Genomic DNA, 24577 nt, shown 5'->3' on the forward strand with positions numbered 1-24577 from the left:
AAGGATGATACTGCTACTACTTCCTGTGGAGACTCCTGAACACAAAGCACCAGATGTTGTGTGTCCTTTATTGCCCAGAATCCATTTCAAAACACAGTAGATACTGACACATATCCTGCACAATAGATACTGACAGGCTTTGGCCTACACCAATTTCCTTGAGGAAAACAAAGATGAATAGGGAGAGTTCAGGTCTTTTGGGGGGGGGGGGCTGGTGTAATTAGGCAGAACTTTGCCATTGTACACAACGGTCCCAAGGCAGGCAACTGATTGATTCCATAGCTGGTGGAGCAGCCTCTGGCCTAGCCCTAATCTAGAAAACGATAGTGATAAGGTGAGTGTGTGTATTACTGAAGCCCACATGCCAAAGTCTTCCTCAGCCTAATCCTGATTACCGTACATTGACCAGAACATGTCCACGCCCCAGGCCAGGGTATGAATTCAATAAATATGTTGCATCGAGCAAGAAGAAAATTATGCATATTCCTCTTGAAGATATTTGGTTCTGACAGCATTCCTCTCTTGATACCGCAGGATAACATGCTTTCCCTGACAGCATTGCTACTGCTATTGTCTCATTGCAGTGTCTGGTAATATCACACTTGCACGACACCTCACTGTGGTTCCCAGACCCTCTTTCTTGCCAGCTGCGGGTTAAACTGAGAGTTGTAGCCCCGTTTTCTTTCGTCCGTTTCCTCCTCCTGGAGTGGGAGGGTGCCTGCCCTTTGGGCTAGAAGGCTCTCAGCGCGGGCTCGCTCTGCCTTCTCGCGACGCAACCTCTCCTGGCGCAGTTGCTCCAATGATGACGATGCCGAGGAAGGGGCAGGCCTGAAATGGAAACAAAAGGGTTTAAGAAGAGGAGTGGGGATCCCTTTTCAGCCCAGAGGCTGTGTTGGCAGAGGGCAGTCTGGTGGTAGGCAGGACCAGAGGCAAAAGCAAAAAATATGTATTTTACCTCTGTACACAATAGACTAGCTTCTTTACACTTGCATATCCTCCTCTATCCATCTGAGGCAGCAAAAATGTATCAGAGTTTAAGGGTGCAAAGTGGAGCTGGTGAGAGGGATGCGGCCTGGAAAGTCTCAAGAGCCAAACAGCCCCAGAAGGCTGAGTTTATGCCTGGGGCTGAGGTTCCGCATGCCTGGGTTAGAAACTGAAGTGTAGATAGGTAAAGGTAAAGGGACCCCTGACCATTAGGTCCAGTCGTGGCTGACTCTGGGGTTGTGACGCTCATCTCGTTTATTGGCCGAGGGAGCCAGCGTACAGCTTCTGGGTCATGTGGCCAGCATGACTAAGCCGCTTCTGGCGAACCAGAGCAGCGCACAGAAATGCCGTTTACCTTCCCGCCAGAGCGGTACCTATTTATCTACTTGCACTTTGACGTGCTTTCAAACTGCTAGGTTGGCAGGAGCAGGGACCGAGCAATGGGAGCTCACCCTGTCGTGGGGATTCGAACCGCTGACCTTCTGATCGGCAAGTCCTAGGCTCTGTGGTTTAACCCACAGCGCCACCCGCGTCCGGAAGTGTAGACAGGACCCTCAAAATGTCTGTAATCCTCACCATCCTGCCTACAGGAATCTTTTGTTTTGTGCTCTTGTCCTGCTGTTTTGGGATGCAACAGAGGCTATTGCCAATAAAATGTAGGGGAGGGGACGTAAGTTTAGGGGTAGCGCTGAGGTTCAGCAACATCTGTCAGGCCAAAGGTTCCCCACACCTGCCCTATATTCCCCTTTCAACACCTGACAACGGCACTGCATGGTTAGTAGGGGGCAATACTTAAAGGCTGAACTTCCAGTCCCCCTCCACCACTTTTCCAGGGCCAATATCCCACCCTGCAACAGAGCAGGAGTCAATTTTATTGCTTTGACAAATTACCGTTAAGTCTTATCTCTGAGAGCTGGATTCTTTGAAGCAGCACGAAAACAGGCAAAGAACCCCTCACACTCATTGACCTATTTCTTAAGACTTGGCTGTAACTGTTGCTCTGTAAACCTCCCTTTATACAAAAGAGCATTTTCCTCTTTTCAGAGCAGCCACCTACAGATGGGAGGTGCTACCTAAAACGCACACCTTGCATTTCCCACATGTGTGGCTTCCCTCCCCCGCACCTCCTAAGGGTGGGTGTTTGTTGTCTGGGGCGTCCAGCCTCAGCCAGCAGGAAGGAGCAGCAGTGTCCTGTGCTGTGGCCTAGGCTGCTAAGGGAACGCACCCGAAAGCCAGAGTTCCTCCGCTTCCTTTTTGCTCCCGCTTGTCTTTCTTCCCATCTTTCTTGTGGGATCCCTTCTTCTTCCGCAAGTGCCTTTCCATCTCAGCCAGGGGATCCAACTTCCCTTTCAGCTTCTCATCTTTGGCGACGGCCTCACTGCGTTCTGGCAGCTCCTGGTACCAGGGACGACTCGTCTGGGCCTCTGCTGAACTCTGGCCCAAGTACGTGAGGATACCCAGAGCTTTTTCCCGACGCTCCTGGGAGGAGTGAAATAACCCAAAGCAGTGTTACTTGAAGCAGTGTTAATGCTGCCTGTGCGAGAGTGCTCCATGGACTGTCAACTCATATCCCTATTCCCCCTTTAACAAAACTCAGACCATCTATATTGGGGAAGCCAAAGGTGCTGCTTGACTATCACTCCCATCATCCCTGACCACTGGCCATGCTGATTAAGGCTGATGGGAGTTGGAGTCCCAAAAACATATGGAGGGGGTTGTATTGGCTATCCCCGACCCAGATACTACTCTATCCACTTAGCTTCAACAATGTTACAGCATTGGATGCTCCCGGACAATTCACTGGCCCTCACTGCAGTATATTCTTTTCCTTCCAGTAAGTACTTACCAGGCAGTAACAGATTACAATGAAGGCTAACCCAAAAGGGTGGAAGCTGGAAGCCTATATTTTCTGGAAGGGGAAGCAGATCGAGCACAAAGGACATGACAAACCAGGGCTATATATATATATATATGACAGGCATGTGGGACAGATACTCCAAAAATAAACTTCTTTGCCAGATAAATAAACCCCTGAATATTTATTCTACTAGCCCTTGCACAGCCAGAGGGTAGCAAGAACCCAAACCACCCCACACCAACTCTGCCAGAGTTATTTTCTGCAAGTGGGGCAAAGGAGTTCATGTTGCACCCTGGCTGGGTTGGAGCCCTTTAGACCACCAAGTTTGCAGCTGGTGAAAAGAAAGCCTCCACAACAAGCTCCCCTCCTCCCATTACCTTCTCTTGCCTCTTCTCCTTCTCATATTCTTTGTTGCCACTTTCTTCCAACTCTTGAAAGAGATTTAGATGGCGTGAGGGCCTTTCTGAGCCTAAAGCGAGGATGTCCGAGCTGCCGTCATCACCTTCTGGAGCTGACAGGCGTGCTTTCTTGCGTAGGAATTCAGTCCGGGCCTAGGGTCAAAGGAGAAGAATTTGCCCAAGGTGCAATTCCCTGCCCTCCCTGCCTGCATAGTTACCTTGCTGTGGCATATTTCTCTGCTACGATAGCCAACCTGCCCTTTCCTTCCCAGTCTCTTACTCTCTAAAAGCCTGTGGCTTATTGCAAGATAGCCACTTTGCAGTCAAATTAACAATAAATCTATTCTATTACTGGAGACAGGAGTTATGATAGACTAAGACGGGGGCAAAGCAAAAATGTTAAGTGTGTGCATGTATTGTGGAACCACTAAGCCCACCACTTTTAAATTCATGTATTTTCACAAAGAACTGGGTAGACAGAAGTCAAGAGCAAGTGTTATAAGAGTAAGTGTTATAAACAAAAAAGCAGCAACATGGTATATATACAATATGAACACAAGAGCAGCAACACACTTGTGGCATTTTAAGACTATCAGGTTTAATGTGACACACGTTTCTGTGGACTACGGCCTGTTAAATCTGATGTATGAAATGTTATCCATAGTTGGCAGAGTAGCATATATGTACACACTCCTGGGTATAGAAAAATATATATAATATTCTATTAAATGCAAGAGGTACCGTATCTTATGTCTGGAACACTTCTGTTCGGAGCTCAAATGTATACAGGATCAAGCACAGAGACATTCACAACAATGGTAACTGGTGGTTAACTATTTAATATAGCAAGTTTTGGAAATAGTGTATATGAATTCAGGTGCTTCATTATACTTAATTTAATTCAACAAAATTGATGAACTTGATCCAGTGATACCAGCTTTTTAACATCTGATAGTCCTTTTTGCTCCGCTAAGTAATCACACTGCCCTCCACTAGTGGGCAGTATTGCCCACTTTGGGAACCACTGGTTTACACCTAAAAAGGTTTGGCCATTTCACTGATCAGATACTCCTGGAATATCACATTAGGTCACACACTTGATACGTTTCTTCTTAAACTGCAGGTTTAGCAGTCTTAAGTTGGGGATGAAGTTGTTGCTCCTGTGTTAAACATGAATGTGGTTGCAACAGATTGCATTTGGGATAGAGGGCATCATCCCCCAGTCAATCGCCACACTTAGGTCTTCACTGTTTCCCAAAAGTTTGATGCAGATGTCTCCTTCTGAGAAGTGGCAGCTGAGCTAGACATGCCAGCCTCAAAGTCCTTCCCCCCTTCCCCCTCTGTTTGTGTCTGGATGCTCCAACCTGTTCCACTGCCATCCAGTGGCAGCAGAGAGGTGAGTTTCCTGACCTGTCCGGCTTCACATTTTGGTCTTAAGTTGGCTGGAAGAGGTAAAGATTGATGATGGTCTGCCCGTGTTGGATGCTTGAGTTTCTGCTTCTATTCAGAGGCCACTGCCTTTCTTCACTGCTCCATTGATCTGAGGTCTCAGCGCCGACAGAGAGATGAGAATTGCTTCCTCGGTCCTGATGATGCGGCTGCCCTGCCCTGGACAGGTGTTCAAATAAAAATCGAACAAGGTGCTTGTATCTGTGACCTCCAGGTTCAGGTCCGTGTCCACGCTTGCCTCCAGGCCTTGCAAGCCTCCGAAAACTATCAAAGCGTGTCTGAAAGGAGTCAGTGTTGCCTGGTCCACAGAGGTCCCTCGCTCAGAGGTTCCAATGGAGAGATTGTAGCCTTCTTTATACGGGGACTCGGCAAACACAGCACTCAGACAGGATGCCAAACGGACACTGTGGCCCCAGTAGAGCCCAGAAGCAGTTCGAGGCTGGTGTGATGAAACGACCATCCCCTTCTGTGTTTTGCTCTCTGGATTTTGCTGTGGGTTGAGACGCACAGTAACACAAAGGCCTGCCTCCAGCTGCTTATCAATCTGTACCTCCTTTTGCATTCCACAGTTCACAAAGGATCCCTGGCCAGGCTTGGTGGGCCGTGACAAAACCACTCCTTCCCGATACTCTGATTCCTCACCTATCCGCACGTGGTGGGGGCTGTCTAAGGGGTTTAAGAGCCCTGCAAACTGGAGGTCCTGGTGTTTGGGGGGAAATGACTTCCTAAGGTATTGGGGACATTCCAGGTACTGCAGAATCTGGGCCAGCTGCACACAGGCATGATCTCTCTTCTTGATCCCTTCAATTTCACCTTCCACCATCTTTGAATCCTCCCCATGCTCATCAAACACCACAATCTCATCCACGCAGAAGATGACGCAGGCCCTGGCGATCTGCCCGGCAAGGTAAGTCCGCAACTCTGCCGACTGGGCATTGCTGAGCATGGAGCCCGGAAGGGCGACGCTGACTGTGTAGTTGCATCCTTTATCTTCAATGGGCTTTGCCTCCTCTTTCTGTTTCCCTGCCACTTCCTGCATCATCTTCTTCTCCAGTTTCCTCAACAGCTTCAGCTCCTTCCATTTCTTCCTTCTCCTCCTTCTTTTCCTGCTTCCATTTGCGCCAGTCCATTGTCCTGTCTTCTCCCTCCCGTAAGCGCTTCGCCTGGCTTTTCTCCACCATGTTCCACTCGCCCAAGCACCATCCTCATATGTTTGCCTTTTAACATTAATTTAAACTGGCAGAGTATAGGCCTAAAGCACGCGCATGCGCAATGGAGACGTCGCGCAGACTAGAAAACTGCGCACGCGCAAATCTTCGCGCATGCGCTTTGGCGACAACGTACCTCCTGTTCAGCAAGTAGCGCTCGGGCCTCCTTCTTCTGCCTCTGCGCTTCGGCCTCCGCCTCGTCCCGCCGCACCTTGGCCACGTTGTCTTTGTTCCTCACGTGCCATGACTTCTTGGGAAGAATGTTCATCTTGGCTCTTGCAGTTTCTTTCCGAAGCTTCCGCCCTCCGAGTTTCCGTTTCCGGTGTCAGTCTATTCTCCGATTGGGGCAGTCTAGCCCCGCCCTCCGCTTTTGTTGCTCGCGCCGTCTCTGTACGTGCCCCTTGCGTCATCTCGCGCCGCTCTTACAATCTGACGGAATGTTGAGTTCCTACTTTGTTCTGATTGGCTCGTGCTCCTTTCGTTCCGCGGCTTGATTGGTGCAGAGTCACACACGTTTGTTTCAGTAACGGCGCCTGAGAATTTATTAGGCTCTGTGTCACTGCATCTAAATCAAACCCCCGATTTCCCGGGAGGTGCTCGGTTCTTGCGACACACTGTTACCTCCGCTTAGTCTTCTTCCAATAATAGCTTCTATTGCACGTGTGCCCAGATTACGTCAGAAACGGAAAATGACCCCCGTTTTAGTCTCCGCCATAAATCGCTTATTCTCAGTAGTGGTCTTCATATCTTCGAAACAGTCATTTCCCTCTTGCCTCAACACACATTGCGTAAAGAATCCATCAATTACATGTGAGGCCCTGTGTAGTTGTCAGGGACGCGGACTTATAAAAAATATTGGGGGGGCCCGGGAAAGCTCATGAATAATAAATAAGCTCATGAATATGCAAATAAAGTGGCGCCGCCTCCTCGTGAGCGAATAGGGGAGAGCGTGCTGCGCCTAGCCCCATGGAGTCGGCGCCTATGAGAGAGAGAGAGAGAGAGCCCGAGAGAGAGAGAGAGAGAGAGAGAGAGAGAGAGCCCGAGAGAGAGAGAGCGCAGCCAAGCCCCCTTCACCGCCTGCCCCCCCCCCGCCAGCCCCCTCTCCCCTCCTCCCTAGGCGGCAGCTCCGCCATGACCACAAACGGCGGCGGCAGCAGCAGCAGCCGCGCGCGGCCCGGGCTCCCCTCGCCGGCCGCGGGAGCCAAGGCGCGCGATAATTTGCTTAAATTATGTCAGCGGCGCCCGGCAGAGCAGCCCTCTCGGCCACGGCAGCCCGGCTCTCCCAGCCCCCGGGGGCCGCCCTCCTCCCTCGCGCACCCGTAGCGTTCCCGCCCGGGGAGGCGGCGCCCCCAGGAGAGGCGGCAGCAGCAGCCGCGCGCGGCCCGGGCTCCCCTCGCCGGCCGCGGGAGCCAAGGCGCGCGATAATTTTTTAAATTATTGGGGGGGCGGAGCCCCCCCAATAAAATTTTTGAGGGGGCTCGGGCCCCCTCAGGCCCCATGGGGTCGGCGCCTATGGTAGTTGTAGGAGGAGAAATTTATTTCTTTCACTCTGCCCACCTGACTGGGCTACCCCGGCTGCTCTGGGCAGCTTCCAACAAAATATAAAGGCACAAAACCAAACATCAAAACTTCCAGAAACACGGCTGCTTTCAGATGTCTACAAAAATTCATATAGTTATTTAACTCTTTGATAGCTGATAAGAGGGCGTTCCACGCAGGTAGTTCCCTATTTCAGCCACAGTTGTGTCCTCAGCACCAGTACTCCAAAGCTACTCACCATTCATCAAATACATTAAGAAAACACAGGTGAACTCATAATAACTACATAATGGTAAACAAATAAACTTCACTATGTCCCAAATCTTCCTGAACGAATAAAGTCTCCTTTGTTAGTAAGCTGTCACCCAATTAAGAAATCTGCATAAAATTTTATTGAATATGCATAACATTTACATATAATGAAACATTGTTGGGGGGCACATATTTTTTAGATATTAGGAACACAGGAAGCTGCCTTCTTCCAAGTCAGACTCCAAGTTAGTCTAGTGAGTCTGTACTGACTGGCAGTAGCTTTTCAGGTAGGGTTGCCCTATGCCCAACAATTTTGCCAACTTTTCCTTCCAAATTTTCACTGTTTGAAATATGGCAACACTATTTCCAGGATTTAAGGCAAGATCATACCATTGATCCATCTACCCAGTAATGTCTACACTGTCTGGCAGTTGCTTTCCAGGTTTTAAGACCAGGCTCTTCCCCAGTCCTACCCAGAGATGCCAGGGATTGAACCTCAGATATTTTGCATGAAAAGCAGGTGCTCTACCACTGAGCTGTGGTTCTCTGGTTCATTGCAGCACTGAAGTCTAATTCCCAACAGGTGTTTGTTTCTTGTGTCAGTTACATATCTAGCAGCATTTCACTTCAAAGCTGGGTCAAGGATCTGTGTACATGGGACCATTCTGGGACCCATAAAACATAACAATACATTTGTCATAGAGCAAAATTGGTCAGAGTCCTGTTTATGAAGAATAGTGAAAAAGCCAGGGTATCCATCATCGAAGAACAGAGCTGATGGAATCTGCAGAATCGATACTGCCAAAATCAGTTATATCCTAACATTCTTTCTGATGAGAAGAGATCTCTCATTATGCATCCATTTGCTTCACTGGCTCAGCTCAGAGATCTGTTTCACCAGGAAAAGTTTGTCCTGACCCTCCTGAGGGACAGAAAGAGAAAATTAAAAACAATGGCATTTATCTCATCATCTCTCCTATACTGCACTGAGTGAAGGAGCCCATATAATCACTAACATTTTTCAGCATTTGATCTTCCTTTTTAATAATAAAAAAAATGAGATCTGCCTTTCTTCTAAGAGGGAGAAGAAATAAAATTCCTCCCTCAACTTTGGAAATGGCGGTGAGAGGATGCTACTAGGTTTCCTCTCTCCCCCCCCCCCCATTTTGGATGGAGTTCACCTACCACAATTTTTCTCTCTTTCACCTATCTCTCCCCACCTCAACACACAACCAGGATATCTTTAAAGAAACTGCTGAATAGCAAGTTAGATTATTCTAGCATCACACTGGTTATTGTGGCTGGCAGCAGAGGTTTCCTCCTGATAGGGTGGCAGAAGACATACACCTCAAGTGTCAAAAGCCAGGGTAAGTGTGTCCGGTGGTTGTAGAAGAGGACCAGTGAGGAGCATGGCTTGGGGAAGAGACTTGAGGGCCAGAGACAGGCATGAAGAGCTGCATTTGACAGATATTTTTCACCTCTCTATGCACATGAAAACATTATGCAAAGCAGTGTCTTCTCTTTGACTGATGCTTAAGTGACCATCGTATTCCCAGCCCTACTATCAGAGAAGGCAGAGACTGAATCTCTTCCACTGAATTGTGATCTCACCCTTTTCTGGTGGCCACTGATAACAGAATTAACAGAGAGGAAATTATCTCAGTTTCCAAAACATTTATCAATGTGTGCACCACACTGTTAATCTCTTCCTCCTCTGAGTCTGCCAATTTGAACCTGTCAACGCTGGATTTGCCCCTTGTATACAACGCCCAAAGGAAATTTTATATCGCCAATTCTTAATTGGCTTCCAGGTCGATCCGCACAGGAAGTGACAGTGGAACTCATAGCAGATAAACATCTATATATTACATACCAGGTAGCCAAATTTGTGTTGGCAGCCAAGAAGCTCCGTTCCAGCTATGTGAATGCACTCCAATCTTAAATTTTTATGTTGTAAATTTCTTTTGATGTTGTAAACTGCTACAGGTTACATTTTATGATTTTAGATGAAAGTTTCCTTTTATTCTCTGTCGTCCATTGTAAAGGCCTTTGGCTATATAGAATAAAATTGACTGAGAGCGGATTGCACTGCCCACCCATTCTTTAACTGTGACCCTTGTCAGATGTGGACAATGTGGGATCCTCCAGATATTGTTGGACTACAACTCCCATCATCCCTCACCATGGACCATGCTGGATGGGGAAGGTGGGAGTTGCAGTCCAAACCACCAGAAAGGCATCACACTGGCTATCCCAACCTGTTAGGAACCACTTACCAAACGGAGCTGCCATTTAAGGCCTTTGACCACAGAGCTGTAGGAGTCAGCCAGTGCCTTGAGGAAGAACATGAGGATGCTAGGAAGGTTTAAAAAGAAATAAGACAGATGAGAGGAGACAGGTGGTAATGGCACTGCAGTTCCCCTGAGACTATACAGGTGAAAGACAGCACACAATGGTCTCTGTCATCAGGGGACCATTGCACTGTGAGGCTATTCATTCCATATCCCAAAAAGGAGAATAGCAAGGAGGGGATCAACCAGAGAAGGAACAACCATAGAGAGCTTGCTTCGCCACACAGCAAAAGAACCCCAAAGAACTTTGTAACTTAAAACTAGCACCTGTGTTTGTTTGTTTTCCTCCTCCCTCCCAATTTTATTTCCTTTTGTGCTGTGCTCTTTAGATTGTAAACCTGAGGGGAGGGGCCATCTTACTAGTGATCATTGGAAACTGCCATGCTGAGTGTCTTTTGCACCTTAAAAATGGGGTAAAAAGAATTTAAATAAATCAGTGTTTCCCATTCCACAAGATGGACTCTGAAGACCTCTCTCCTTTCCTCCTCAAATCCACACCTGAACCTTACCACCCTAGCATCCCATTCAGATACCCAGCTCCTTCTCACCTCAGTAGCAGGAACAAGGGCACAGCAAATGCTATGGAGCCCACATATCCAAAGAAGTCCCGGGCAGTGCGGGGTAACTCAGAGATAGCACTGCTGACAGTGTTCCACATAGTGGGCTCCCCCCGGAATGGACCACAGGCCTTCGAAGGAGGCAAACTGGAGGAGAGAGAGCAGGGATAAAGCGGAAGAATTGGCAGCGGCAGGTGTGAAGGGAAATTTCAAGGTTAACACAAATGAAAAGCATCAAAAGCTACCATGAAAATATTGCCAGCTTCTGCAGGGCCAGCTGTCTGTTGAAACAACTACAAGGATAACGACGACCTCCAGCAAGGTTGGAAAAGGCTCACTCATTTGTCTTCTCTTTGGATAGGCTGGATGGCCATCTGTCATGTATGATCTACTTGAGATTCCTGCATTGCAGGGGTTGGACTAGATGACCCCCCGGGGTCCCTTCCAACTCTATGACTCTATTATCTTATGCAAATTGCACTACTTAACTGTCCAACCAAGAGACTAATCTGACTGATTCAGCAGGTTCTCTCTCATAGATTAGTCATTGACTGCCCATGTGCATATCTTGTAAGCCACATAGTGTTGGTTTTTCACTATACTTTGGCCAGCCCTTCTGGGTTTCCCTTTTTAGAGGCGGGGGCAAGCAGTTTTGCACAAAGGAGCACATTAAGTCCCCACAGTCAGATTTAAGACACAAGATGTGCCAGCAGCGAACAAGATTTGTGGCTGCAAATGGCTCTATTACAGATATTGGAAGGCGGTTGGGTTCACAGGGGGTGCATTTATACTCACACAAACATGCTGTAGAGGGCAGGGACACAGGAAATAGCCAGACCCAAAAGCAAAACCAACAGGAAGAAGAAGTTGGAGCTGGAGGCACGAAACGTCCGTTCGGCCGGACGACAATTGGCATAGAGGGTTAGCTGGAAGGAAGAGGGAAGAAAATTAAAAGAGCTCGGGAGACTCTCCCGCTGTGATCCCTGAAGGCCTGGCCAGATGGCGCACTGAATTAAGCGTGCCACTTAGAACATGTCCCAGAATCCTTTGCAGCTAAGGTTGCCCAGTTCATAGCCAGAGAACATTCATAACTTTTAAATGAGCGTTACAACCCAGTTGGAGAAATGTTAAGAGGATTAAACACTCCCCATCCCCAGAGTCACCTTTTTCAAGTAGAAGACTACAATATACTTGATGGTATTGAGTACAGGCAGCAGGGGGCAGAAAAGAACCCCCGTCCAGCACAGGGTCTGCCCATATACCAGGTCCAGGACATTGGCAGGCACCACAAACTCCTGCTGCCCCCAGAATTTCAGCAAGGGGCAGGAAGGGAAGGCAGTCACCAGTAACCTAGAAGGCAAAGAAAAGAAGCTGAAGGCAGGCGTGGATCCCACAGGCGGCATCTGACACCTGCAGCCCAGCCACAAATACGTGCTCTTCTGTTCCTCCAGTTATTCATTCCATTTATACTACAGATTTCTTCCGGGTAGCTCAACGTGGCAAATAATGGTCCACCCCACACCTCCTTTTATTCTTGCTGCAACCCTGTGAAGTAGGTCTGGCTAAGTCCCAGTGTTCTTCAACCTTGGGTCTCTCAGATGTTGTTGGACAACAACACCCATCATCCACAGTAAGTATAGCCCATGGCCAGGGATGGCAGCAGTTGAAGTCTAGCAATATTTGGGAACCTAAGGTTGAAGAAAACTGGGAAAGGGCTGCATCCAGTGTTAGTCCTACTCAGAGGAGACCCACTGAAACTAATGAGCATGAATAACTTAATTCATTTCAGTGGGCCTACTCTTGATTAGAACTTAGTTGAAGAAAACAACCCGTTCGATTGGCCCAAGGCCACTGAGATTCATAGCCATGGTAGGATAGGAATCTAGGTCTTCCTAGGTCTACCTAGCAGGTAGAACATCCTACCTGCTGCACCACTGGTGCCCAGGACTCTGTTGCTATCATAGGAGCCAACTCCTAGGGGGCAAGTTCCCTCTGAGCACCCTAAAAAAAACATTTGAGGGGGCTGAGCTCCTGCAAAGTTGATGGGCACTGCCATTCAAATGATGTACTCACACAGCGTATTGTGATCGATTATGTGAGGTGAGCCTCCCAAATATTGTATTCAAGTTGGCACCCTTGGTTGCTATACACTCAGCTAGGATTGCATCTTCCCAAGGGTGGTGGTGGGGAATGGTTTTATTATAAAAAGGTAAAGGTAAAGGTACCCCTGCCCGTACGGGCCAGTCTTGACAGACTCTAGGGTTGTGCGCCCATCTCACTCAAGAGGCCGGGAGCCAGCGCTGTCCGGAGACACTTCCGGGTCACGTGGCCAGCGTGACATCGCTGCTCTGGTGAGCCAGAGCCGCACACGGAAACGCCGTTTACCTTACCGCTAGTAAGCGGTCCCTATTTATCTACTTGCACTCGGAGGTGCTTTTGAACTGCTAGGTTGGCAGGCGCTGGGACCGAGCAACGGAAGCGCACCCTGCCGCGGGGATTCGAACCGCCGACATTTCGATCGGCAAGCCCTAGGCGCTGAGGCTTTTACCCACAGCGCCACCCGCGTCCCACCCGGTTTTATTATATAGTATGCTAAATATTCTGAAATGTATACAAGTTTTAAACAGCACTGGCGGGTACAGGAACTGAGGCAGGGATGCATGCTAAGAAAACGCCATTTTCACACAAAATACTAAAATTGCTTTTGAGCCTTTCTTGCTTCAGATTTTCGGAGCCTGAGTGAATGAGGTTAGTGTGGGATAGAAGGGCCTAAACATCAGCATAACAGATGTGGGGAGTGGGAAGAAGAAACAAAAACAAACAAACATGATTGTCTGTATTTTAATTACTCTGTGTGGAAAACCACGCCATCCTGAACGCATGTGTTCAAAAGGCAAATCCCTCTGAGTTCTGTAGGACTTACTCCCAGTAAGGGTATAGGACTGCAGCCAAAGTAATTTATTACATGACACAAACACAGGGATGACATCAAGTCTGATGGTGCATTCTGACTCCTGTCTTGGGATGTAGCAGACTTTATTATTGCTAGTTTTATTTCAGCAGAGCTCTATCTCATAATTTAAACATGAAAAGAAAATAATAATGAGGGGAAATCAGTAATGGAAGCTCCCCCACTTCTCCCCTTATAATTAGGAAGCAATTAAAAAGCTGTCATCGGGCAATGTTATTACCATGCTGAATAGGAAAGTGGGGGCAAGGAGGAAGTTGCTCCTTAAAGCCACAGTAACCCTTAAGCGCTTCAATAGCATTTTTTTAGTCGACATAGAACAGGTTGGTGCTGTAACTGCATTTTAAATGAAAGAAAGGCAGAGAAAGCAGGTTTGAAGAAAGACAGGAGAACAACGCAAAAGCAATGGAATACAGTCAGAGGGCAACAATGCTGACTTGATTCCACAGAGTGAATCCACTGGATTCAAGTGAGGGAATGATAGACAGTATGGGAATCCTTGGTGTGGAAACAATCTGTTCTCAGCTGGCAGGCCAAACTAAACACATAATAGGAAGGAAGGAAGGAAGGAAGGAAGGAAGGAAGGAAGGAAGGAAGGAAGGAAGGAAAAGCTGTTCCCCACTATAAGCCCCACCACCAAATTAAACAAATCTCCAAACCAAGTGATTTAATGCTGGCCATGTTATTATACCAATGCTCTGTGGGAAAGCACATCAGACGGGGAGGCACTTGTTCCATTGGGGCTGGTTGTAGTGTTGTTTTTTTTTAATCATATGGTCCATGGTGTGTCAATTGTATTTTATAAACGTTGGGAGTCGTTTTGAGGACTCTAGTCAAAGGGTGGGATATAAGAAAGCAAGTAAACCTAACATGGGGGGGTATCAAACACTTACTTTCTTGGAAACTCCACAAACAGCATGACAAGCAGCATGACAAGCAAGTCAAAGATCATCAGCCGGTACATTTCCTGCCCCACAGAGGTTTCCCAGCACTGGAAGGACAGGCAAAAAAACACTTCAATAATTTTATGTTATTTTATAACTATCCTTTTCCCCTCTGCTCCATTCAAAGAGCCCCACAATTTCTCTCCCATATAATTGAGGAATCATAGTTGATAACAGCCCTTTCTCTAAGCTACCTAAACTTTCATGTCATGGTTCCTGATCCCTACCCTGCTGGACAAAATTCTGCTCCCGCAAGGGAAGGACCACCTCTTGCAGTTGCCAGCTGAATTCTAGCTCCACTTAGGGAAATAAGGCATCCCGATTTCTAGCCCACTCATTCTCCACCCAGAGAACCCAGGAGTCTTGGCTCCAAACCTCTTGTCTCCCTCTAACCTCACCGGATGGAGATGGTTGTTATAGCCACATTTCTGACACTCAGGGTTCTGTGGATCTCCACCACAGGTGATCTGGCTCCAGAGAGAAATGAGAAGAACCACCAGGCTTGCAAGACGGAGGAAGACGCTCCTATCAGACAGAAATATTGATATGTAGGTTTGCCAACTGACCATGGAAAATGGTGAGTGGGTGGGGAAGAGATGGCCTGTTCCTGGTCTTCTAAAGTTCAAGTCCCTGGCAAATCTAGGTAAAGCTACAAGAGTTCCATCAGAAACCCTGGAGAGCTGCTGCCAGTCTGTGTAGACAGCACTGAGCTAGATGGACCCATGGTCAGACTCACAGTATGATGAAATTATGTTATGTTCCAGCTCTGTTGGCCCTTGCTGCCTGCAGCCTCAATGAGCCTGATGCAAAATGAGAGTATGCCCCACTCAGGGCCTAGTCTCAGGCCCCTGAAGCCAACCCAGCCCTCAACTGGTGCCTGACTTCACTAGCCAGGCATGATCCCTGGGCTATGATGGTACAGTTCCTGCAAAGAGAATTCAGGAACTGCAGGAAGCAATGGCTGACAATGGAGATCTCACAGAAACATTGTAAATGGCACCCATTCTGCGACTTACTTAGCATGATTGTTAATCTGGCCCTGGCTATGATTCAGAACAGAGCTGAAAATAATTCAGGGGCTACTGTGATCCAGACAGGCTCCCTACTGTTCACTAAGGGGAACTGATGGCCTTGGCTCCCACCCTATAGCCTGCGTAGCATGAGGCTCAATCCAGTCCTGTCCGTCACTCAGAGGTGAAAGCTACAGGTGCCTCTGCAAGAGGAGGCCGGTGTGTCCCAGGCACTCCCAAGGACTCAGCACTTCCTGTACCTGAGAAGTGTGATTTTGATTTGGAAGCTGAGCGGGTATTTCTCTAGCTGAACAATGACCTCAAAGATCATTGGGACAATGAGGTTGGCAGCTGTGATGACAACCGACGGGAGATAAGCCACCAGAAGCTCCAGGGCAAATTGGCCTTTGACTTGGGAGTCTGTCTGCAGAACGAGAGAGAAAGAGAGAGGTTAATCTGGGAGCAAGATGGCTGCAGTGAGAAATGGAACAAGGTTTGTATCTGCCTTCTCCGAGAGTGAGAAACTGGGCTTCATACATGCACAACTTCAGCAGGCAGGTAGTGAGGCACTGATGGGCAGAGCTAGGGTGGCTGAATTTCTGCCTGCTGTGCAGCTGTTAAAGACACAGAGCCATTGCAAGCAGAATCTCAGTCCATTCCCCGCCCCCACCAGTACTTGGACTGCTCATCTAGACCAGTGTTTTTCAACCACTGTTCCGCGGCACACTAGTGTGCCGCGAGATGTTGCCTGGTGTGCTGTGGGAAAAATTGAAAAATTTGAAAGATTTAAAAATAAAGTATTTTATAATTTTTCACATTTCTGTTTACTTACTATTTCATAATAAAGTAATTATAAAATACTTTCTTTGTGTTTATTTGATTCCTATTCAAGAGAATTACTTTATATATAGTCAATATAGGCACAGAGTTAAATTTTTTAACATTTTCTAATGGTGGTGTGCCTCGTGATTTTTTTTCATGAAACAAGTGTGCCTTTGCCCAAAAAAGGTTGAAAAACACTGATCTAGACAACGGGAAGGGTAGTGTTGAGAATAGCTGTCAACCGTCCCTTATTTGGCGGGAAACTCCCTTATCCCAGCGCCATGTCCCGCTGCTGTCCCTTATTGATGATGTCCCTTAAATTTCCCGGGTTTCAAAGGAAGCAGCTCCTCTCCCTCCCTCCCTCCGGCCAGGGAGGAGGGAGGCTCCAACTGTGTTGCTTGGCTGCGTTGCTCACCCAATAAGGAGTCTAAGAACGACTGGGGGGGGGTGGAGCTTGCATGCCTTGTGCCCGGCCGTGTTGCCTGGGGACTCACCTTTGCTCAGCGCTTCCCAGCAGAGAGGTGACGGTGGTTTTCCTTGCTGCATCCCCTTTGCCGGGTTGCTGCGCTGTGGGAACCACCGCTTGAGGCTTTGTTTGGCTGCTGGCTGGGCTTTCTGCCTTTGGCTCAGAGGGGCTCAGAAATTGAACATACCTGTGCCTGGAAAATCCCTTATTTTGGCTACTGATCCCTTATTTTTGAGGCTGCTGGTCCCTTATTTTCAAATCTGTAAGTTGACAGCTATGATGCTGAGTCAACCCAGGAATATCACCCAAATGCCTCAACTTAAGAACATAAGAAGAGCCTGCTGGACCAGTTCAATGGCCCACCTGGTCCAGCATCTTGTTCTCAAGTAGCCTGTGGGAAAGTAGCAAGCAGGATTTGAGCACAAGAGCGTCTTCCCTCCTGTGCTTTAAAGCAACTACTATCCAGAAGCATTTCTGCTTCTGACCGTGGTGACAGAGCATAGCCATAATGGCCAATAGCCATCAATAGCCTCTCCTCCATTAATTTGCTTAATCCTCTTTTTGAGGCATCCAAGTTAGTGACCGTCACTGCCTCCTGCGTGTGAAGTGAGAGCCATTTCCTTACCCCTCCCAGAAGTGACTGGGAATATGTCGCTGCCAGGTAGATGCAGTAGAAAGATCCTCCTAGCAGACCCAAAACCAGAATATTGAGCACCCCCCGGAAGACATAGAGCCTGGTGCGCTGTGCTGTGGTCATCTCTGCCTGGCGCCTGCGAACTGCCTCCTCTTCTAGATCCATCTGGAGATGGGGAGGAAAAGGTGAGAAAAAGACCCTTGAGCACCCTAGGGTGTTGGGTGGGGCGGGGATAAGCAGTGTGCATCTCCTGTGAGATTGTTCCTATCCAAATCTTCATTTGTTCTGGATATTAGTTAACTCCAGGGACAAAAAAAAAAAAGAAAGAAGCCATCCAAGTGCTTGTTCTCTGTGTTGCTAGCAAGTCCTGTCAAAAGCTGAAATGCAGTTAGCAGCTTTCAGCTGTCCCACCCTGCAGCACAGGGGAGAAAAGCAGGCTGAAATCCAACAAAGCCAGATGCAGATGCAGAAGATAGATGCCTCTGTTGAATTTCTGCCTGCTATTCAACTGCTAAAAAGCAATGCTTCGATTGGGAGTTAAGAAGGCAAATGTACTTAACGTTGCCACCTTTTTGGTAAAGCTCTGGTAGCTTTTAAACAACAGCAAGCTAGGCAGAAATTTCAACAAGCATAGTATGCAGCATGCAAAGTAGAACTGGGTAGAAAACAACACCTGTTGAATTTCACCCTCTTGACAGAGCTGCTGAAAAGGAGTGGAGCTTGAGGGGATGTGGCAACCCTAGCTGCCATTTTTAGTGACCAAATTACTGTAGTACTGGAGTTATTTTGCCTAACAAAGTTGGTGGCTACTTACCAGCTTTGTTAGGCAAATAACCCCAGAGGGAACAGTTGATATTTCATCAGCTCGAGTGACTCTGGGAGGAATCTCTCTCCAGTTGTCTGGGGAGGCACCCATTAGACGAGGAATGAGGAGCCTTTGGCCCTCCAGATGTCATTGGACCCCAGTTCCCGTCAGCCTTGGCCACTGTTCATGCTGGCTAGGGCTGACAGGAGCTGGAATCCAACAAAACAGAGGTGGTGGCACAGGTTCCCTGAAGAAGACTTCAGGAAAGGTGACAAATCTCTAGCTGAGGGTAGCAGGCAGAGAACAGTTTGTCACTGGAATTAGGAAGAGATAGGATCAAGCTACGTGTGACATGGGAATTCTGGGAGATGAGCTTTGGGTTTCCTCCCGATAGGGCTGGAGCAAAGCAGGTGAGAGAGGATCTAAGCCAAAGGAGGAGAAAACCTAATTAAGCCCACCAGATTCCCCATTTGGCCCACCAGGCTGTTTCAGCCAAGCCACACCTACTTGCCCTATGTCTGACATCATGTGTGACATCACAGTGATGTCAGGTGACTGACAGATGGGTGCTGCTGCTCACCTGTCAAAGTTGGTCCACAGTGGGTGAAGGAGATAATGATCTATCCCAGGCATAGGCAAACTCGGCCCTCTAGAAGTTTTGGGACTACAACTCCCATCATCCCTGACCACTGGTCCTGTTAGCTAGGGATGATGGGATTTGTAGTTCCAAAACATCTGGCGGCCCGAGTTTGCCTATGCCTGATCTATCCTGATGGCAGATCCAGTTCCCCTTCCTTGTCTACATCTTTGCCTGAGGCCATGAGTAGACCTTGTACTAGACCCCTGAAATCAAATCCTAAGTGCCAGCTAGCACGCCTCGAGCTCTTTTTCTGGCTTGCCTGCTTTGTCTTACCCGCAGTTCGTAGCGAATACTGTTGTGCTTTAATTGCGCCGCCTTGTGCTCCACCAGGCCAAAATCCCAGCCGGCAAAGACTTTGTTGCTGTAGGATCCGAGGGAAGCATCTTCACTAACCAGGCTACGTTTGAGGCAATAGACTGATCTACGGAAGGTGGGTAGGAGAGAAAAAAGAAGGTGATTCCTGGAGCTGTAGTTCTGTCTGGGGTGTGTGGAAGATGACTTGAAGTTGCCCTCACCTCCGTACAATCCACATCAGGGAGAAGTGGAGGTAGAAGAGTGCTGTCAGCACATACGCCAGGGGGCAGTTGTATGAGAAGCCGACAAAATCGACGGCTGAATTTTGGTAGTAGCCGTAGAAGAGGTAGGTGAGCTCCATGAAACTCTGTCAGGGAGAGAAAGGAACATTGAGACTGAAAATGGGCCACTGCTGCAGCCTTCCACAGTTTCTTCTCGGGGATACAGTCTCTCACCTTGCCTGACAGAAGGTCCATTATGTAGGAAAAAAAGCTGACCAAGCCTCTGGGTGTGGGGTTGTAAGCCAGACAAGCTTCATTCACTGAAAGGGAAGAGAGAAAAGATCGTTGTCCCTGTTCCATTCCCATTCCCACAGAATCAAGGAATCCTGAAGCTTATTGCTCTCTAGCCTGTTAGACCCTGTTAATCTCTTGGTGAACCCAAGAGTCCTGGGATCCGATAGGGTGGAAAGGGAGATACTTTGATCTGCTTTAAGAATAGGGCTGTACGTTCTGTGGATTTGGTAGATAAGTGCAATATCTCGCATATATTCCTGGGGACGGAGGATCTGGAGAAGCTCAACTTCAAACTTTTAGAAATATGTGCCTAGCCCTTAGTGTCACAGAGATGTTTCCATACTTTCCTACTACTCCTTTTCCTCTATGTCATCACCTTAACACATGCGCACACACAACAGTTGTCTGCTTCCATTATTTCAGATCTAAATCAGAAAAACTCAAGAAATAATGGAGAACAAGGTAACTACATGGAAACATAATTAGCGTTTGCATAATATATTTTTGAATGCAAAAATAAGGTCTCTTTGTTACAGAGTTTGAGGGGTGAGTTGATTTATTTGAGTGCAGCATAACGCATTCCTGCCTAGGGCTCAAAAAGAAAATAACAAGACCAGGACCAAAATATCTGAGCTTGTGGTACCCCTTTTCTAATGAAATTAGTTTCCTTCCCTTCTACAGAATTGGTTCCTGGAGTCCGTAATTCAACCCTCTTAGCTCCCTTCCCCTTCCCAGTGGGGTGTCATATATTTTTGTTTTACAAGTTTTTAATGCCTGCATTACAGGCTTAGAAATAGAGTGGTACCTCTAGATGCGAACGGGATCTGTTCCGGAGCCCCGTTCACATCTAGAAGCAAACGTAACCAGCGACGGCATGTCTGCGTGTGTCGCTTTTCGCCGCTTCTGCACATGGCATCATTTTAAGCGTCTGCGCATGCGCAAGCAGCGAAACCCAGAAGTAACGCACTCCGTTACTTCCGGGTTGCCGCGGAGCGCAACTCGAACGCACTCATCCCGAAGCACATTCAACCCGAGGTATGACTGTACATCAGGTCACACACCACAGAAATGCAGTGATGGAGGAGCTTACCTAAATGGCTTACCTAAACTGCTGTTCTGGTGACTTGTCCGATTGAGTGACAAGGCTTCAAAGGCCGCATTCGGAGCAATCACAAACCCCGCCACCAGCAGGGAGGCAACAAAATTCATCAAGACCAAAAAACGGAGAAAGTTAAAGTAGGACTGGATCCCTGTTCCAAACTGGCCTGTGTGGAGAGAAGATGACAAGTTGGACAAGCCCATGAAACACAAAACATGTCCTACTCTGTCCCCCTCGCCACTAAACGTTTAAGAGCCCCTTCCCCATACCTCCAATGTGGCGAAGCGTGCTCCTCCACATCTCCCCATAGGCGACCGCTGAGCTCGCTTGGCTCCTCACACGCCGGAAAGTCCTCTGTTTCCATACATGCCAGAGCTCCCAACCACTCAGCCTGCTGGCTGCTTGCTCCTGCAGAACTCTTGAAAGGGGGTGGAGGATCAGGGAGGAGGAAAAGAACCCAGGTGGCTTATTGGGAACCTCAGAGTGTTGACATGAACTAATACAGCACCATATCTCAAAATGCTATAAAACGCTGCCCCTCAGCTTCTCTACATGTCAATTAATTTTCCACACAAATGTGTCACGGAGGCCACATCCACACAGCAAATGGAATCTCCTAAAGGGCCCTGGGAACTGTAGCTTCCTCCACAGAGCACTTCCCAATATTTCCCGGTGAACAAAGTGCAGTTCTCAGTTATTTGAAGAAAGCTGTGTGCTTCAAATGGATGCGGCTGTGACCTATAGATTAAGCGTTAGTTGCTGTGCAGCACCCTCCAGTCAAGACACACCCCTCCCCTTGCAACCTGTGTCCCCCCCCCCCACAACTGGGCACACCTGTCTTTTAGAAGAAATTCATCAAACACTTATTCTCTTTCCCAGGTGTTCTTGCTTCCCTTTTCTCTACCCCATGAGAATGTTTGGAAAACCTGGGGTCTTCTTTTCCTGTCGGGGCTGTATACAGGAGGTGGGGAAGGGCCAGAGAAAAATGGTTTGGTGATAACCACAGGTGGGCGGGGCCATCTCCTTTTTTCTCTCCCTCTTTTTCTGTCACCCCCATTTGATATTCAGGGTGCTGGGAATTGTAGCTCTGTGAGGGGGTAGACTACAGTTCCCATGTTTCTTTGGGGAGGGGAATGTGCTTTAAATGTTATGGTGTGTATGCAGATAAGGTCTACATCTACATTAAATTAAGCTGAGGGTTGCATGTGCCCTCGGGCCACAGGTTGCCCAAGCCTGCAGCACCTCGGGTTTTCTGAGTATCAGTCCTCACCCCCTTCTCTCAAGGACCCAGGCGTCCTGGCACTACCTGAGCTTCCGTTTCTCCTCAAGGCAGAGGGGCAGCTCTTTCAGTGGCTTGCTGTCTTCCTCTTCCTCCCCTCCTACAAATTCTGGGACAAATTCCTGAGGGTCAACCTCAGGTTCGGATGCCCCCTCCCAAGCAGCTCCCCAGGCCGCTGCCTTGTTGCCACGGAAACGCAGTGTCTGGTTGCTTGGCAGCTGGAGATAGAGAGATGGTGGGCCATGGCGACCCCAGCTGGACCCTGGAGAGAGGAAGCAGAATAAGACAGGAGGCATTCATGGCTCAGAAAGGAGCAGCCCATTTTCAGTACACCCTGCACCAGATATCAATCCATGCATATAGAAAAAGCCAACATACTATCTAGGCCATGGGTAGGCAAACTAAGGCCTGGGGGCCGGATTGGGCCCAATCGGCTTCTAAATCTGGCCCGTGGATGGCCCGGGAATCAGCGTGTTTTTACATGAGTAGAATGTGTGCTTTTATTTAAAATGCATCTCTGGGTTATTTGTGGGGCATAGGAATTCATTCATCCCCCCCCCAAAAAATATAGTCCGGCCCCCCACAAGGTCTGAGGGACAGTGGACCGGCCCCCTACTGAAAAAGTTTGCTGACTCCTTCTAGGCCACACTGACACCATACATTTAAAACATTATGGCACCACTTTAAACAGTCATGGCTTCCCCAAAGAATTATGGGAACTGTTAAGGGTGCTGAGAATTGTTCAGAGACCTCCTTATTCCCCTACCATGGGGAAGTTCCCAGTTCTCCTGTGAAGGAGTGGTTGTTAAACCACTCTGGGAATTGTAGCTCTGGGGCTGTTATTATTACCATTACATGCCCTTCACTAGAAGGTCCCAGATTCTATCTATATGCTCGTTGTCAAGTTCCACAGCATCTCTCCTTAAGAGGGCCTGACATGTTTATACCACCCCCTTCCTGAAAAGTCGGTCATGGTGAACCAGAGGTTCCCCAACTGCTGATGAGTTTTCCTCAGAAGTCTTTTTTTTTTTAAAGTGGCCCTGCAAATGGAAGCTGATTCCATTCTCCCACTTTCAGATATGCTTTTAATTAAATCACATTCCAACCCCTTCCAGGATTCTGTTTGCAGAAACACACAGTGCTTCCAGATCAGGCAGCGACAGTGGGAGAGTAGCAACAGATTTCAAAAAGCTAGAGGATTTTTGTGACCAATCAGTCCCAGATCAAACCAGCAATCTATAGGGGGGGAAGACCACCGCATACCTGCTTTGTCTTCTCTCCTCTCATAACTGCTTTCCTGGCCATCGCCCATGGCTGCAGGTTGTATTTCTCTAGTTTCTGTTCAGTGCACTTTACTCTTGCCAGTAGAAGGAACAAGGAACAAGGAACTAAGACAAGGCTGGGCATGGATTAATGATTTCTCCGGATTGGCTTGTCCCATGAACAAAGGCAGTAACTTGGCAACAAACAGACCTGAAGCCTAGAAGCAGTAGCAGTGGCAAAGAGATGTTTATCTTTACTACAAGACCTTTTAAAAGTGGTATAGTTGCCTCTGGAATAGTGCGTGTATGTTGACCCTTTGGAAACACTTTTTAAAAAATTTGATCAAAATAGAAATCAGGCCATTTGAGGTGCTATGCAGTCTCAAACCTGGGTGTACCACTCAACAGGAAGTTGACAAGCATGTGTTGGTAATAAATCTGTTTGCTGTTTTGTCACATTCACACATGACACACTTGAGTGTGTATATACAGTGGTACCTCGGGTTACATAGGCTTCAGGTTACATACGCTTCAGGTTACACACTCTGCTAACCCACAAATAGTGCTTCAGGTTAAGAACTTTGCTTCAGGATGAGAACAGAAATCGTGCTCCGGCGGCACAGCAGCAGCAGGAGGTCCCATTAGCTAAAGTGGTGCTTCAGGTTAAGAACAGTTTCAGGATAAGAATGGACCTCCGGAATGAATTAAGTACTTAACCTGAGGTACCACTGTACTATTTAAGATATCTTAAGGCTTATGTCTAATCAAATAATGTGCTTTCGGTCTTTTAATAGTAAAGTCACCAGAAGGGTCCTTTAAAACAGCACAGAGATCCACACGGCATCATCGTCTGACATGGAAAAGGTGAAGCTGCAGAGGCTTCTGATACTGATAGAAGTTTGTGGGGATTTGGTTGAACAGTAAGACTTGCGACGAGCTGATTTGAACTGGAAAGGAAAAACAGCAAAGGATTCTGGGATTACTGCTGCTTATGCATATAAAAAGTGAGATCAGGCTGCAGTGAAGTGTGTGGACCATTAGAGCAAATGGGGCACTGCTACACCATCCTCAGTCTGCCCTCAGCCCCACCTGCCTGCCTTCTTACTTACAGCCCAGTACAGGGGATAGTATTGTCTGCCAGCTTCCTCCTTCTCAGTCTCAGTGTTAACTGTTGTAGAAGTCATAGAATTGTAAAGTTGGAAGGCACACCAAGGGTCATCTAGTCCAACCCTCTGCAAAGCAG

General features: G+C 47.9%; 2 protein-coding genes and 1 pseudogene across 2 annotated transcripts; all 3 read right to left on the reverse strand.

Annotated features, from left to right (window-relative positions):
- Positions 1-54: 54 nt before the first annotated feature.
- On the reverse strand, positions 55-6241 carry LENG1 (leukocyte receptor cluster member 1). The gene is made up of 4 exons (XM_028702728.2): positions 6034-6241; positions 3220-3393; positions 2210-2463; positions 55-828 (listed from the first exon to the last, which is right to left on the reverse strand). The coding sequence occupies exons 1-4, from the start codon at positions 6163-6165 to the stop codon at positions 615-617; spliced, it is 774 nt and encodes a 257-aa protein (XP_028558561.2). The 5' UTR covers positions 6166-6241; the 3' UTR covers positions 55-614.
- Positions 4060-6027, reverse strand: LOC114581984 (28S rRNA (uridine-N(3))-methyltransferase pseudogene; annotated as a pseudogene).
- A 1564-nt stretch (positions 6242-7805) lies between the features above and the next one.
- TMC4 (transmembrane channel like 4) lies at positions 7806-23491 on the reverse strand. The gene is made up of 16 exons (XM_028703279.2): positions 23336-23491; positions 22100-22334; positions 21063-21211; positions 20798-20959; positions 19635-19720; positions 19401-19546; positions 19159-19306; positions 17432-17605; positions 15779-15942; positions 14907-15033; positions 14458-14555; positions 11760-11946; positions 11392-11522; positions 10588-10743; positions 9965-10043; positions 7806-8610 (listed from the first exon to the last, which is right to left on the reverse strand). Exons 1-16 carry the CDS (start codon positions 23382-23384, stop codon positions 8557-8559), a joined length of 2145 nt encoding a protein of 714 aa, XP_028559112.2. The 5' UTR covers positions 23385-23491; the 3' UTR covers positions 7806-8556.
- Positions 23492-24577: the final 1086 nt, after the last annotated feature.

Source organism: Podarcis muralis, chromosome 13, assembly GCF_964188315.1.
Source record: "Podarcis muralis chromosome 13, rPodMur119.hap1.1, whole genome shotgun sequence".
Classification (NCBI taxonomy): domain Eukaryota; kingdom Metazoa; phylum Chordata; class Lepidosauria; order Squamata; family Lacertidae; genus Podarcis; species Podarcis muralis.